The following is a 16,224-nucleotide window of genomic DNA, read 5'->3' as shown; positions in this document are numbered from 1 at the left end:
TGTGCATATGAGCGTCTGTGGCTTTGCATTTAGATGTGTGCGCATTCCTGCCTGTGCCTGTGTGTATTGGTGAGTATGGGCCTCTGTGTGTGGTCATTAAAGTGTAATTGCTTCGTAAGTAACATCACTCACTGTTTGTCTTGTACTGGGGCCAAGTGTTTTCCAGTGGGACGATGCCAACTACAGATATTTTAAGTATAACTTCAAATACTCAGTTTACGGTAATAGCCTGTTTGTGATCAACAGCAGGTGCTCTATATTGCCAGAGCAAAAGGCATAAATCAAGAAGATAAAAAGGAAAGTAGGCTACTGGAGGAAATGTTGCAGGACCATACAGGCTGAAGCTGGAACTCATCCCTGTAAGGAATAAAAGAGACACAAGCATCTCGAGACTAAATTAGCTAAAAAACTAACACAATTCTATTTAAGACAGTATTTCAATAAAGGTGTTCATACAGGTTGTTTAAAGAACTATCCTATTCATTTTAATGCAATGAAGTGTAGCTCAATTTAGAGTTTGAAACTAGTTGATAATCAATTATCAATTCGTTTGACAGAAAATTAATCTGCAACTAATTTGTTAATCGGTTAACCATTTAAATCATTGTTCTCTGGTTCCAGCTTTTCAAATGTGAGCGTTTCTCTGTTTTAGGTCTCTGTAAACTGAATATATTTGGGTTCTGGATGGTTGGTCAGACAAAATAAGACATAAAGATGTCACCCCGGTCTCTTAGAAGTTGGGATGGAGAGTTTTTTCTCTATATTCTGACATTTTATAGAACAATTATTTAATGTGTTGATTCATTTGATAATGAAAATAATAGTTAGTTGCGGCCCTTGCTCAATTAATGAAGGCACCTTTTTAATTTTTTTTTTTTTTTTTTTTGGGGGCTTTTCCGCCTTTAATGGACAGGACAGGTGAGAAAGGGGAGAGAGAGGGGTGAGACATGCAGGAAATCGTCACAGGGCGGAGTTGAACCCTGGACCTCTGCGTCGAGGTAGAAACCTCTAAATATATGTGTGCCTGCTCTACCTACTGAGGCAACCCGGCCACACCTTTTTACATTATAATGTACATTAATTTGCTGTTTGTTTTAAGTGTTTGTAAAGCAGTAATGATACTGAGTGGATTATCCTGGTGAAATAAATGAAAGGAAAAGTTTTGCATTTACACATTTACATGGGGGGGGATACTATTCCGTGGTAATACTGTATCACAGATGCCAAGTATCGACCTATTGATATATATGTGTTGGTCAGTTTGTCTGCTTGACAATCCCATTTTGCAGCAAAAAAATTGAAGTGAGATGAACAAACAGAGAAATGTACAGTATCTGTTTAGATAAAACAGATGTTGACAAAGTTTCCTTTTGGGGACATCATTTGGAATCTTGACAAATTTGAAGTTGGAAAAAAGGTAATACATTTTAATATATCGCAGATTATTGAAATATGTTTAAAATCGCAATAATATCGTATCGTGACATAAGTATCGTGATGATATCGTATCGTGAGGCCTCTGGTGGTTCCCATCCCTCATTTACATTATAATACCTAGAGTTTCCATCCTGTTTTAACCCAAAACCTAAATATGTCATGTTGATACTGGTATACTGTTGTCTATCTGTGTGGCTATCTTTGTGCAAATTTAGCAAAAAAAGAATAAGGAAAAAGCCATAAGAGAAGAGTTTGGTTATATAGGTGGTGATTCCTCCGCACTAGAGGTTACATTCTGCTTCCCAAAAGCAAGTTTTGGTAGCCAGGAGGCAGTTCAACAAGGCCTCAACCTGCCTTTGCTGGCTGTCAGACTGGCAACACACCAGACCTCCACACCTTGCCATGTATGTGGTAGGCCTACACAACATCTCTTAATTTGATTATGCTTATGCTTATAACCTATGACCTTATTTTAGTAATCAGAAAATGCTGTTTACATGGAAAGTAGTTTAGAGTTTTAGTTTTGGAATATGGCAGTAAATATACTACTGTATACTGTCACAGTGCAAGCCCACTCAAAAACGTTGTCTGTCAGCGACCGCAGTCTTGATTTGTGTGTGTTAGAAGGAGTGTGTTTCAGTCAGTGTGTGTGTGTGGGTGTCCTGACCTGTTTGTACAGCCATCCTCGGACCACCACAGGGACATTCGGATTCCTTTTAATGGCCTGCTCTCTCTTCCCAAAGCTGTGCACCTTGCCACTGGACCGGGAGCCCTGAAATACACACAGACAAGTACAGAAGGCTTTTAATGAGATGTAAAAAGATTAAAGTCCACAGCAATGGCTGATAATGTTACACATGCTCAACAATGTCATTGCATTCAGAAGAAAGACTACTCCCCATGGCACTTCAACCACACAGATCAAAGGAATATGGATTGCATACGTACAGGTGACTAAGATCATTTTGTTATGTATTAACCACCTTCTTGTTGTTTACGTATTAATCAGCTGTTGTGCGTTAAAATTGCCAGCTTGTTAATTAGCTGACCAAACAACTCAGTTTGTTTTTACACATCTGATTTGCTCAGCAGCAAAGTTGTGTGGCTAGTTGTTGCATCTCAACATTGGCATCTTCCGAGCTATATTAGCTTGGTTAATTAACAACATTAACAAGAACATTTATTCTCCGTAGTAGAACTGTGGTTAAAAAGGCCGGGACCGGAAAGTGAGACGGTTCAGTGTGACACAGTAACGCATATTTGGAAAAAGGCCGCCTGTGCCTCATCAGACCATTCAGTCTGATTTAATACATTACTGAATGGACCTACACACACACACACACACACACACACACACACACACACACACACACACACACACACACCTTTACCTTATTATCTCTTTTTCGGGGACCTTTTTCTGCCCCAGTTGTTACATAATTACAGCCGTTATTTGAGTACAGCCAATTTTCCATTGGACCTCCATTACAGTGCCAGCCATGGTTGCCATGACATTGACAAAGCCTCTATAGACTATCAGGTAGGAAATTAGAACAGTGCAGGTCACTGGTTCGACTGCCAGACAGACACCTGCTGGAAAGTCTGGGCAGTGAACCTGAGCGGCTACAATAATAGAGAGTGAGGCAATTACTCCCAATTGTTTCAGTTTCAGCAGTAACAGACTGTGGCTGCATTGAGCGGCCCTCAGACGAGATTGTATCAGATAAGATAAAGCAACTTTTCCTGCATGAAGAAGTCAAGGGTTGTAGTAGAAACTGGGGAAACTGTCTGTCCCCAAAATAGCCAGTGTATGTTAAAGGGTGATAGAATGATTATATAGGGTATTTCACACTGTTCCTTAAGGTCTCCTAATAGGGTATGTAAACGAGCGAAGCACACACACACACACACACACACACACACACACACACACACACACACACACACACCCACACACCGAATCCAGGAAATATGAGGCTTTCTTTAAAAAAAGAAGCTGTTGTAGTTGTGAGAAACTTTCTATCTGCCAGACCCCAGTGTGCTGGGACAGTAAAACACAAGCTCCTTACACCTTGGCCGTTTTCCAAATCTCCTACTGCATACTGCAGACGACTACGGTATGCAGTATCTACTGAATATTATTCGAATATTTAAAAATAGAACAAATGAAATTCGAATGGTGTTATAGAGGAAGACTGACAACTCTAATATTCATGTTATAATTTATTTACAAGACTGTCAAACAGAGACGGGAATCTTTCTGTCCCGTCAGTCGCTGCTCTCCCTCTCCTTTGCCTGCTCCGAGGCCGTGGTCAGTGTGCTCTTGTGGAGCATTATAACTTCTAACAACCAAAGGTTCCAGTTAATCTTATAATGGTTATGCGTGTTGAGTTATTTAAACAAACGATCAGGGAACTAAACACCTCTCAGCTCCAGCCAGCTCACAGCGGGGTCTGTGAAGGTGGACAGGAGGGGCGGCAAGCCAGCAACCCCCCGGCAGGCACCGGCCGGCTGTCACGTCAGACTGTGGAGCTTCTGAACTCCGACACAGTCGCACCAAATTTGCAAATAGCCATCAATTTTCGTAAAACGTCCCATATTTGAGCTCTACATAGTTGATTAAAAAAAAAAAAAGTCTCAAAAGTGAATTTAGTAATGAAATAGCAGAAGAAAAATGTATAAAGTTTCTGAGATCTGCGCGAGCTACATTCACAACACCAGCTGGTCTCAGACCAGTTGTCTGTATGTAAATTTTGGGGCGTGACAAAGGAACAGACTGGAGCCAATTAAGGGCGTTTTCACACATGAAAGTCCGAACCAAGGTCCGGACCAAGGTTCATGTTTTTGTTACATTGTATACATTTGATCCGGTAAGTTGTGGTTTCACACTGCAGTTTTGCAAGCGCACTAAAGATCTATACGTGACAAACCTACGTCCTGCCGTCATCACATACGTGAGCTACGTCTCCAGATACTTCTAACTGATTGGTTTGTTGAAGGGCTTCCTCGTCCTCTCATATGCTCTCTCTGTGTCGGAGTTTTTCCAACTGACTGCTGCTCTCCCCCTACTGACTGCTGCTCTCCCCTACTGACTGCTGCTCTCCCCCTACTGACTGCTGCTCTCCCCTACTGACTGCTGCTCTCCCCCCCTACTGCCCGCCCTTTTTGTTTTGTTGTGATGTTGAGAAGCAAGACACGGGAACTTTCTTTCTGGAGCATTTATTCAGAGACAAACTGAAACCTACGCTGTACATTTACCACTTAACAAATAAACTGCTGATGTATTCTCTGCTCTGATAGCCGACAGCTGTCTTCTCTGAACGCATTCACCGTCACTCTCTCTCACTAAGCACCTTAAAGGAGCTTCCCCGGTCTTGTAACACAAGGAGAGCCTGCCAGAGCTTCTTGTATTTGGTCCAAAAGTCCAAACCATCCAAAAAATGCTTTCACACTATAAACGAACCGGACCATGGTTCAGTTTGGTCCGGATCGAGACCACCTCTTTTTATCGGACCAAAATTTGGTCTTTTGATGCGGACCGCGGTCCGGGGGAGGTTTCACACCTCTAAAAAGTCCGAAAGTCCGGACCAAACGAGGTATGTGTGAAAACACCCTAAGGTACAGCCACCGAGTTGACGTCAACTATGAGCTTTGTTGAGATTCGCCCGTTTTCAGCAGCAGTTTCAAATTGTGAGATTGGCAGAGGAAAGCGGTGTCAATGGGACTTTGAGGTTCTATGTATGTCCTATTTTACCCACCGAACTGTCGGTATTCAACTATGACAAGGTCAACTCGGTTTTGCATTCTATCACCCCTTTAAAGTGTTCTAAAATCCTGAATCTCTGCATCCGTTGCAGAGATCTGATGCTCTTATAATTTTTCTGTTGCTGCAATATTCAAACTTGTGTTTCAATGATATTACAGATGTTGTTAAACTGTATATTCAAGTATTTTACATTAGTTCAAAGGGAAATACCTGCTTATCCTGTGCAGCACACAGCAGGGCTGGATTAATAATATTTGGTGGCCCCGGAGCAAAAATACAAAGTGGGCCCCAGTCTTTCCAACTGTCTGTGCATTGTGTATGATTTTGGTTTGTATAAAGCACTAAGTCATTTAGTGAATGCACCATGTAAGCATAATATAATTGAAATGATGAAGGCCTTAAAAAATAAAAAGATATCAACTAGGGGCCCATCTACAAGACCGAGACTGTAGATTATGTAATAACGGAGTTGTTGCCTCAGCTGCTTCTGCTGCCACAAGTTTAGTTTATTAGAGGACGCTGGGCATTGATTTCTGTGGATGTGTGAGCGACAAAGGGTACTGCACCATTTTTACAGTTACAATTATTTTTGTCATTGATTCATCTGCTGATTTTATTTATGGATAAAGTCATTGTTGAATGTACAAAATGTCAAAAAATAGGGCCTTTAAAAGTGTCAGTCAATATGCTGAATACAAAAATAGGTGAAATATATAGTAAGTAACCACCTGAGCAGTTTGACTTAAGCAGCCCAGCTGAGGTCTATTAGCAGTGTTTAACTTTTCAGTGGTATGTACTACGGTTCCAGCCCATTAAGCTATAATTGAGCCAACTGTATTAATGTTCATTTGAGGCACTGACGTCAATTCATCTTTCACTACCCACATTAAAGAAGTGCATGGGGGCTGGTTGTCCCTCTCAGCAAACCATAACATTCATGAATTTTTTTTTTATTATTATGTTTTGGGCATTTTCAGCCTTTATTTTGATAGGACAGCAGAATACATGGAAGGGGAGAGAGAGGGGAAATGACATGCAGCAAAGGGCCGCAAGTCGGAGCCGAACCCGGGCCCGCTGCATCAAGGAGCAAACCCTCACACATGGGCGCCCGCTCTACATTCTTATTGTGTTTGTGTGTGCGAGCCTGTTGTATAAGCCAGCAAACATACTTATACACTGTGCACATATTCATGAAATCTCATTACACCATTCTCTATTCTGAAACCTCAGAAGATAGACTACTCCCCATGGCACTTTCACACACACACACACACACACACACACACACACACACAATACCCTGGCACCTTTGTCACACAGCTATTATAATTTAAGATTTGGTGTGACGGCTGCATGAGTGTGTATATGGAGTGGCAGCAGCAGCATTGGGAGGCATCCGCAGCTGGGAAACAGCAAACACACTCGCTAATTAGAGGGAGGCTGGTTGGCCAAGCATGATGCAAAGACGCAGAGCGACTCCAAATCTGTCACGTTGGATTCCCTTATCTGTAATAACGTACACAGTTTGTGTACGTCCATGCATGTTTAATGTGTTGCTCTCTGCCTGCGAGTGTGTGTCTGCAAATGGGTTTGTGTGTGCGTGCGATGCGGTGGTCTATTTTTAGGCCGAGGGTAATTCTGTGGAAAAGGCTGTGGTCCCTGCTGCAAAGTAGCACTCTGTCTTGTAGGTGAGCGACTCAGGTTGTACAGCAGCTACTTGTTACATTAATGGCACACGATCAGACAACCTAAAAGCCTAGAGAGACCAGTCTAAGACCTGAAGGCTGCCGGTTCAAATCCCTAGGCAGACAAGAATGATCTGAAGGGCTGAGGTAATTAAACAAGAGTAGTGCGTTTCCCTTCCTTTAGAAAATCTGGTTGAGGTGTTTTTACACTAGACACCTAATCCCAATCTGTTCAAGTCGATCTGTTCAGTGGTTAACGGCATTTTAGTGTAGTTGAACGTGGCGGAGTCAATCTGGGTTACTTTTAATGATGAAACGATTTGCTATATTTAAACATTTCTTTTCAAGTTGAAGAAGCACATAAAAACAGGTGGATAGAAACACACTTAATGTAGGCCCTTGGAGATTGTGATGGGTATTTTTTTACTATTTTATGAAACTGTATACACTAAATAGTTAATTGTAAAAAATGTACAGATTAATCAGTAATGAAATAACTCGCAGCCCTAGTACATTACCCTTGATAACTTGCATAGATAAATAATAATGTTGACATACTGTATTTCACTGTTGGTTTAAGTCATTAGGACTCATCCTCTGGGGACCATGAATGTCTGTACCAAATTACATGGCAATCTATCTGATAGTTGTCGAGATATTTCAGTCTGGACCTTTTCAGGCATTTCAAGAGATTGAAAACAACCTGATTCAAGACTTTAAAGGTTAGGGTCAGGAACAGAAAGCAATATTCCTTAAGCAATAGACTTTTAAATGTGAGCGGCACAGAACAAATAGTCTCTACTGCTGATCTCCACCAGCTATCCACTCGTCACCATGTTTGACTCTGTGAATCTAAAGCTTGATGTTAGTGGGGAAGCTTGCATGCTTACCAAACAGAAAAACCACCACAGGATTATGTTTTAGGTTTTAATATTGTCTGTTGTTCAAAATCCATGCTGCAATAGGAGGTAGGCATGTTAACTTTAATGGCAGTAGTTAAGGGGTGTCAGTCCCATTTTCCAATTTTATTTTTTTTTTCAGTTAATACAGTAACTCAAATCATACACCTTTTAGTAACACACTTCAACACAGGCTAATCATTCATTTTGGTATATGCTTGGTTTTCATGCTCAAAGTGGCACTTAATATGAGAGAGCGAAGAGAGCTATTTTCAAATACTGAGGCAGGGAACTGACGAGCAACCTAAAGCTGCAGAAATCCATAACTGCAAACCGAGAAATGACAGAAACTCCTAAATGACATTGACTTTGATAAATCCCAGAAAAGTTGTGCATACTGGTTATGAACACAACATCACTAAGTATTCATCCAGCGACAGAGAACACAAGTGCTCAAAGGAGAATTTTGACGCGTAACTCGCAAGAGAAATGGGATGCTTTCTGTCTCGACGCTCCCTCTGATGTTTTGCCAGAGTCGGAACGGACGTGACTGATTCAAAATGCGGATTCATTTCTTGACGTTGGTGTGCTATGCAAGGCGGACACAAATGATTCATCTTTCCTCTGAGACAAGATTCTTTTGTTAAGAGTTTTTTCTTGTCAGAATGAGGCCTTCGCACTATTTTCCTGCTGTTTGATGGCAGGGGTGATGAGCCAGAGCACCTGGGAGGGCTGCAAGCCAGGAAACACGGGGTGTGGAAATGGCGACGGGCCGTCGTGATAGATGCCCTGTCATCTCTGTACCGCACCCGATGACACATGTTCAATCTTAGTCCTGCGGCACCTGTTGATGGGGCACGATGAGATTTCACGCCACCATGGAGCTGTGTATATGTGCATGTGTGCAAGTGAGCGGAAGATATGGACTGAAAGAAAGAAAAGTGAGTGGGAGAAAGAGTGAGACAAGGAAAAGGGAATAAAATGAATAGATCCCAAGGAATGTAACCTCCATGAGATCTGCATTTGCATCTGCAAATCGGCATTGCTTATGCTGAATCACTTGAACGAATTCCATAATTTTGGCGGCAACAGCACACTGCCTGAGCCAATGACAGCTTGAAGGACATCCAGACACAAATGTAATTGTGTCTTGTTTTATTCTTGTCTTTCCGACAGCCCTTTCAGTTCATACCAGTACGTGTGTGAGTGGTACTCTAGAATAGATAAGAGCAGTGATGTAAAGCTAATCTGACATGAACCGCATTTTAGAATTCAGCATGACGACCTGCAATGTGAATGTAGCCATAAAAATCCCTAATATATACAGATACGCTACAAGGCCAGAGAAAAGGCAAAAGAGAGGAACAAAGATGAAGGATTTTCCTTTATTTTTAATGAACTGTTTAAATCAGATTTCAACCGAACTCTATTTATCATTTAAAAAGGATATAACAAGAGTTTACAGCCATGCTGGCGGCTCTGTGAGGCTGTACTTTGTGTTGAGCTAAATGCTAACATCTGCATTCTGACATGCTCACAATGACAATGCTAACATGCTGATGTTTAGTAGGTATGTTTACCAATGTTTACCACCATGTATGTGTTAGCATGCTAACAGTTGCTAAACAGCACTAAAACACAAAGTGCAGCTGAGGCTTTTGCAGGTATTTCGTCATACACCAAAGAATTGGACCACCTGAAATTTTGACCTAGATTAAAAGTTCATGAGATCATGCCAAGTGATTATAAAGGACCCTGTAGGGGACAAAGAGCAACAGTCAGACGGACATTGCATTCCCTAGAGCTACGCCTCTACCAAGGCTAAAAATGTAAGGTTTATTACTTGGGCGTGGTATAAGATATCAATGGAGATTCTTACATTTGTAATTATCTGTATGTTGTAAATAATCAAAAATTAAATATAAGGGAGTACTAGTCAGGCTGGAGTGTAGTAGTTACTTTAATGCTGCAGTGACATGTTGGTAGTTGTTAAGTGCCTGAAAAAAATACAGAGTTCACTAAATGAAACGTCTTAAACAATGCAGCCTTTTACAGTAACACTGCCCTTCTGTACCCCTTCCTGTAAGACAGACAGGTAGCAGTCAGTTGTAATTACTTCAAATCTACCCGCCAGGCTCTGAATCCTGCTTCAGTCAAGCTAGAACACTGCCACCAACCCTCCACCTCCACCTCCACCTCCACCTCTCTCTCCAATTAATCCCTATATTTTCATTCCTGAGGGCCTGTCATGGATCTTGGTCAGCCGCAGAAGACCTCTAAACCCCCATCCATCATTATCCACAGCTGGCATGAGTCAGCTAAAACCTGCTGCTAACCGGGTCCTTAAGTGGCCAGAAATGGCTCCCCAATACTGCCAATACGACTACGACAACTACTAATACTACTACTATTACTGCTAATATTTTATACATATACTGTAGCTCTCATCTGAAAGAGGAGAGTAGGAAAAGATAGGTTGACATAATCATTTCAGCATATTGTGGTTAAATAAGAGCAAGATCAAGAAATAAATGTTAAAATGAATGCAAGACTTTACATCCAGGGGTGGACAAAAAAAAGGGCAAGAAGTGAAAAAAATGACCTCTGATGAAAAAAATGAAAAACTTTATGCAACGTTTGACAACTGATTAAGTGTCAAAGTTAAAGTCCATTTAGCCTCTGTCATTTTTCCTGGGTTTAACCAAGATGCTAAATGTTTGCCCTTTTACTGACATCTTTATATCCAGCTCAACAGCTTCTGCTGTGACGTTCTAGCTTACATTAATCTCTGGACACAGGTACAGCTCTAATCTTTGCAAGTGTTTGAAGTGTGCTCTTGTAACCATTCTAGGTTACTTGGGTATACAGCAACAACTTTGTGACAGTGGTCTGTGTGATAGGACTGACTTATGGCGAAGCAGCAGCTAAAAACTGCTGCTAACCAGGTCCGTAAACGGCCAGAAATGGCTCTCTAGTACTATTAATACAACCAATACGACTACTACTACTATTACTGTTAATATTTTAGACATACAGTATACTGTAGATCTCGTCTGAAAGAGGAGAGTAGGAAAAGATATTTGGACATGATCATTTCAGCATATTGTGGTTAAATAGGAACAAAATCAAGAAATAAATGTTAAAAGGAATGCAAGACTTTCACAGTGCAAGTCACTTTTTTCTGTGAAGGTGATATTGTGTGCTCGCCTAAATGCCTCAGGCATGACTTCCCACAGTCTAGGGAGCCTGATGGCCAAAGTGCACCTGTCAGCCTTAGGACAGAGAGACTGTCAAAGGAGTCTAAACATCTCTTGCTGTCCTCTGGCTCATAAGAAACAGACACTCTGTTTAACATTTAACAGTTACTGCATTAGTCCATTTGACTTCACCCATCACAACAATTAATGTTAACATTCTGCTGAGCAGAATGTCAGTCCGTGCATGCGTCTGCACTGTGTGTATTTCTTCTCCTAACTAGTTATTTCTTAATGGAAGAAAACTGGAGGAGGAAGCTGATCTATCAAAGACAGAGCGAAGGGTTTTAGAGGTTTTCATTACGGCCCAAAAAAAAAGGCAAGAAGTGAAAAAGATTACCTCTGATGAATAAATGAAAAACTCCAGGGTTTATGCAACGTTTGACAACTAATTAAGTGTCAAAGTCAAAGTCGATTTAGCCTCTGTCATTTTTCCTGGGTTTAACCAAGATGCTAAATGTTTGCCCTATTACTGACATCTTTATATCCAGCTCAACAGCTTCTTCTGTGACGTTCTAGCTTACATTACTCTCTGGACACAGATACAGTGTTTTAAGTGTGCTCTTGTAACCATTCTAGGTTACCTGGGTATACAGCAACAAGTACGAGACAGTGGTCTGTGTGATAGGGCTGAATTATGGAGAAGTACTCGTAGTGGACCAAAATCTTGCAAACTCACTCTGTATTTACTACTTGAGGGGAACACATTCTACCTTTAAAGAGTCTAAACTTGAGTCCATTTTGTGATTTTCATCACTGGGGAAAAGCCATGGTCATATGATCACATGCAGCTGCAGAGAGTTTTCTAATAGAAGAATACTTTAGATTTCATTTCATTCAAAATTAGACTTATTAAAACACACCAGAATAAACTGCAAGTATCAAAGGGGAAAGTAGTGAGCAACACTGTTTTATGTTAGGTGGCAAATCAAATTGAAACTAAATTAAATGTTGATTTGGTAGAAAAATACTGGTTTATAAAATAATGGATACAGTGATTTAAAAGCAAACCAAGCACATTGCTACAATTCACATTACATTATCAAAATGCACAGATGCATCTTTTCCCAACAGGGTCAATCATACTTAAACATGGTTGTTCTCAACATGCTATGACTAGATAGATAGATAGATAGATAGATAGAGAGCTTTTTATTGTCATTCAACTGTACATACAGAGTGCACATGTGAACAAAATTCTGTTCCACTGGCTCATAAATACTGCTTTAACTAAAAACAAATATTTAAAAAATAAATTACGGTAATACAAATGCTACCGAGTGTTATTTTAACATTAAAGGATGACACTAAAAAAAGGAGTTTGACAGCAGCATAAATATTTTGCTCCCCAACTTGCACATTAAGTTTATCTATATCTATTTAAACAGTTGTACATTTTATTTCCAAATTGTATATATTTAAAATATTGCTTGTGTAGTATTCAATTATTATTTCATGTATATTGTTTTCCTATTATTTAATGTATGTTCCCATTTTTTGGGATCAATAAAAATCTATCTATCTATCTATCTATCTATCTATCTATCTAATATTGCACATATTAAACGGCAGCATATAAAAAACAGTTATTGCACGTTTAAGAAAAATAGATATGCACATAATACTATGTTAATGCAATGTCATAAGACATGACATTAATTTAGATACAACCACCGCAAAATGATACTCAGACACACACACACACACACACACACACACACACACACACACACACACACACACACACACTCACTCACACGCTCAAACACACACACACACACATACACACAGACTGACCTTGGAGGCAGAGGTGGTGTCCACAGTGGAGGAGGTGATGGCAGTGGAGGCCTCGCTGACGGTGGTGCTCGAGAGCTGCTCACCCATGGGTTTTGACATCATGGAAGCACCCTGCGGCCTGGACAAGAACACACACACACACACACACACACACACACACACACACACACACACACACAGAAAGGGTAAACACACCTTTTTTATAACCTGACATGGTGTTTATATACAGTACATCCTCTGGGTGTTTTTAAAGATGATTTTTTGGGCATTTCCGCCTTTAATGGACATGACAGCTAGGTGAGAAAGGGGAGAGAGAGGAGGAAGACATGCATATGAAGAAGACTATGTATATGTGCACTTGCTCTACCAACTGAGCCAACCCGGCCACACTCCTCTGGGTGTTTTTGAAGAGATTTTACTGGTCAGTGCCTCACACTTTTTTCCTGTAAGGGCTGGGTGGCTAGGCTATAACGAAGCAATACAGCAGGGTGACTCGGATTCTTCCTTAATTCCCCTTTGTTTGACAGTCTATTATTTAGAAAATTACAGAAAGAGAGAGAGAGAGAGAGAGAGAGAGAGAGAGAGAGAGAGAGAGAGAGAATGATCGCTTGTGCTCATTTACTATATGTGTGGCTTTAAATGTGTTTCCATTTGTGTTTCACAATCATCTGCTATTCATCTGCTTCTCTATTGTTGGTGAAATCTCAGTCTGACCTTCTGACTCCTTACAAATGGTTTCTTGTCATTTTGGTTATTACCGTACAATGTGTGAACTACAGCTCATTATCATCGTTTGTTACGTATGTAAAAGACTCAAGTAAAGTAACAAAGTATGTAAAATAAATAAGACATTGTGGTGGGAAGGATGGGTGAGGTGTGCTGAAGTGTGACGAGGAAATATCAGGATAGAGAATGCCACATTGTGTGTGTGTGTGTGTGTGTGTGTGTGTGTCATTGACAGCTAACATCTGACACTGAGGTTGCTGAATAACCTGAGGACAGGATGTCCTAAATATTCTCACTTTCTCCACCTGACAAGCCTTGAAGGGCAATGAATAAAGTCCCTCATTTGTTTGTGTGTGTGTGTGTGTGTGTGTGTGTGTGTACGAGATCTATTTTCCTTTTGTACCCTCAGGTTAGCGCAGTCCTATTACCTTACATGACCGTTTCACAACAGGAAGCTGATAAATAGACTTACCAACCAGATTCACAGCAGAAAAATAAAAAGTGCACACAGCAGCAGACTGTGTTATGTAACGGTCTACTTCAAGAAGATAAATTAGCACCAGTTCTTATTCCCGCTGTAAACTAAATAATACAGTCACAAAGTTTTGGGAATTATGTTCGATGCTTTAAAAAGGATTTGTGTTTCTACTTATTTGTATTGGATGTAATCTGTATTTCGTTTTAAGATGGGAAAAGGGAAGCATTTTAATACATTAAGCCTTAAAGTCTCAAAGAGAGAAAAACAGAAAATATGGACATTTAGAGGGAGGTTTGACATGTGATAAGAGTCCATGCTCAAACCAGATACATCACAGGGGAACGCTGGGTCAACAGGACATTCCCGAATTCCTTATTTCTAGAAGAGATTTGACCTCATAACCTCAAATGATGGCAGTAAACAAGCTGATCCACCTGAACGGCCTCACTGACAGGCAGCAGCACCCATTTTAATGTCTATTTTATCCATAGATTTCAAAGTGGCTGGTGAAACAATGTCAGTGGCTGGTAAGTTTTGAGATTTTTGATTCCTATGAATCCAAAAATCCAGGCCAGAGATGTTCTTCATGTAGTCATTGCTGTGTGAAAAACTGTCAACTCCTGAATGTTAATGTTTCTGTATCTATTGCAGTACATAACAACCTTTTTCTTTTTCAGAGTGACCTCCATGCAATTTAAGGTTATCCAACAGTCTATGAAAAGATGTTATAAGCAAAAAGGATCACGTAACTTTTTCAACCAACTGAAGACCAAAGCAGCGACATGTAATTTATGTGGATAGTAACCCAGTCAGTGAGATACCTATTCCATACCGAACCTGACAACAACAAAACAGTATGAGTCCAGACCAGGCTGAACAATCAGCACTATAGACTTACGTCATCTATAACAAAAGGACTGTGAATGAATGAATGAGTCACTCTACAAAACAAACCATTCAATAACAACAGTGATGTGAAAAAAAGTGATTAGTTAATAATAATAATTAATAATAATAATAATAATAATAATAATAATTAATTAATAGTGCTAGCATATAAAGAACCAGACGGAAACAACGGTCTGAGTTCAGGCTTTAAATCTTACTGTTCAGGGTTCTGATTTTAGTCTAAGCCGATCGCTTGATCTTAAAATTGCTTCTCAACAGATGTTTTCCATTCATACTAGGGCTGGGCAATATGGAGAAAATCAAATATCACCATCATTTTGACCATCTACTTTGATATCGATATTGCAAAGATATTGTAGGGTAAAGGCAAATAATAGAACAGCTGGAACAGTCTGGTAGGTTTGGAAAATGACATCACTTTACTGTAATGCAGCTCGTAAAAAAACAGGAAAAACACTTGTTGCCGTGTCATATTACGATATTACAATATCCAAAATCTAAGACGATATCTAGTCACATATCCCAATATCGATATATTATATTGCCAAGCCCTAATTCATACATTATTTGACTTGCACAGCTCACGGCGATGTCTAACACACTTCACCTTAAACACATTTGTGAACCTGCTACAATACGATATTAACATTTACAAGCTTCTACACTCCCTCGCTCCTCCACCATTGAAGGATTTCATTAAATCTAAAGAAACTTCGCAGAGGACCACTCGAGCCTCTACTAGAGGAGACCTCATGATACCCCACAGGCGTACCACCTTTGGTCAGACGGTTCTGTCTGTCCGAGGTGGGAACCTGTGGAATAGTCTTCCTCTAACATTGAGAGAATGCCCTATATATAGCTCATTTAAAGCTCAGTTGAAAAAATGGCTATGGGAAAACCAAAGCCGTACACATTAGTGGGTATGTTGTTTCCTTTTCTGAATTTCTTCACTTTGTAATGTGTATAGGGGTTTTTGAAGTTGAATGAATTTTTAAGTCTTATGTGAATATTGTATATAGGGCTTTTGTTAATTTATTGATAAACAATGTACTTACTGTAGTAAATTGTAATGTAAAATGTATTATTTATTATGCAATGTTTTACACGATGTACTTACTGTAGTAAATTGTAATGTAAATTTTATTATGCAATGTTTTGTGACCTGTATGATCTTAGCCCGTGGGACTACGGATGGAAATTAGCCCTTGGCTACAATCCGGCATGTTTACATGCATGTATTCCATGTTTGTTTATTAAAACGCACTGTCCCAAT

The 16,224-nt window shown here is 40.1% G+C and overlaps 1 protein-coding gene across 4 annotated transcripts in view; it reads right to left on the bottom strand.

Moving 5' to 3' along the window:
- LOC114559918 (pleckstrin homology domain-containing family A member 7) overlaps positions 1–16,224 on the bottom strand; it is a 156,044-nt gene that overhangs the window by 38,057 nt on the left and 101,763 nt on the right. For all 4 annotated transcript variants that reach the window (XM_028584949.1, XM_028584950.1, XM_028584951.1 and 1 more), the window contains 2 exons: positions 12,839–12,956; positions 2,105–2,209 (listed from right to left, as the gene is read on the bottom strand). In XM_028584949.1, coding sequence (XP_028440750.1) covers positions 2,105–2,209; positions 12,839–12,956 — 223 coding nt within the window. The remainder of the gene's footprint in view (positions 1–2,104; positions 2,210–12,838; positions 12,957–16,224) is intronic.

The sequence above is a fragment of the Perca flavescens genome, chromosome 8, assembly GCF_004354835.1.
Source record: "Perca flavescens isolate YP-PL-M2 chromosome 8, PFLA_1.0, whole genome shotgun sequence".
NCBI lineage: Eukaryota > Metazoa > Chordata > Actinopteri > Perciformes > Percidae > Perca > Perca flavescens.
The sequence above is the reverse complement of the archived record's forward strand: the minus strand, read 5'-3'. Positions and strand labels throughout refer to the sequence as shown.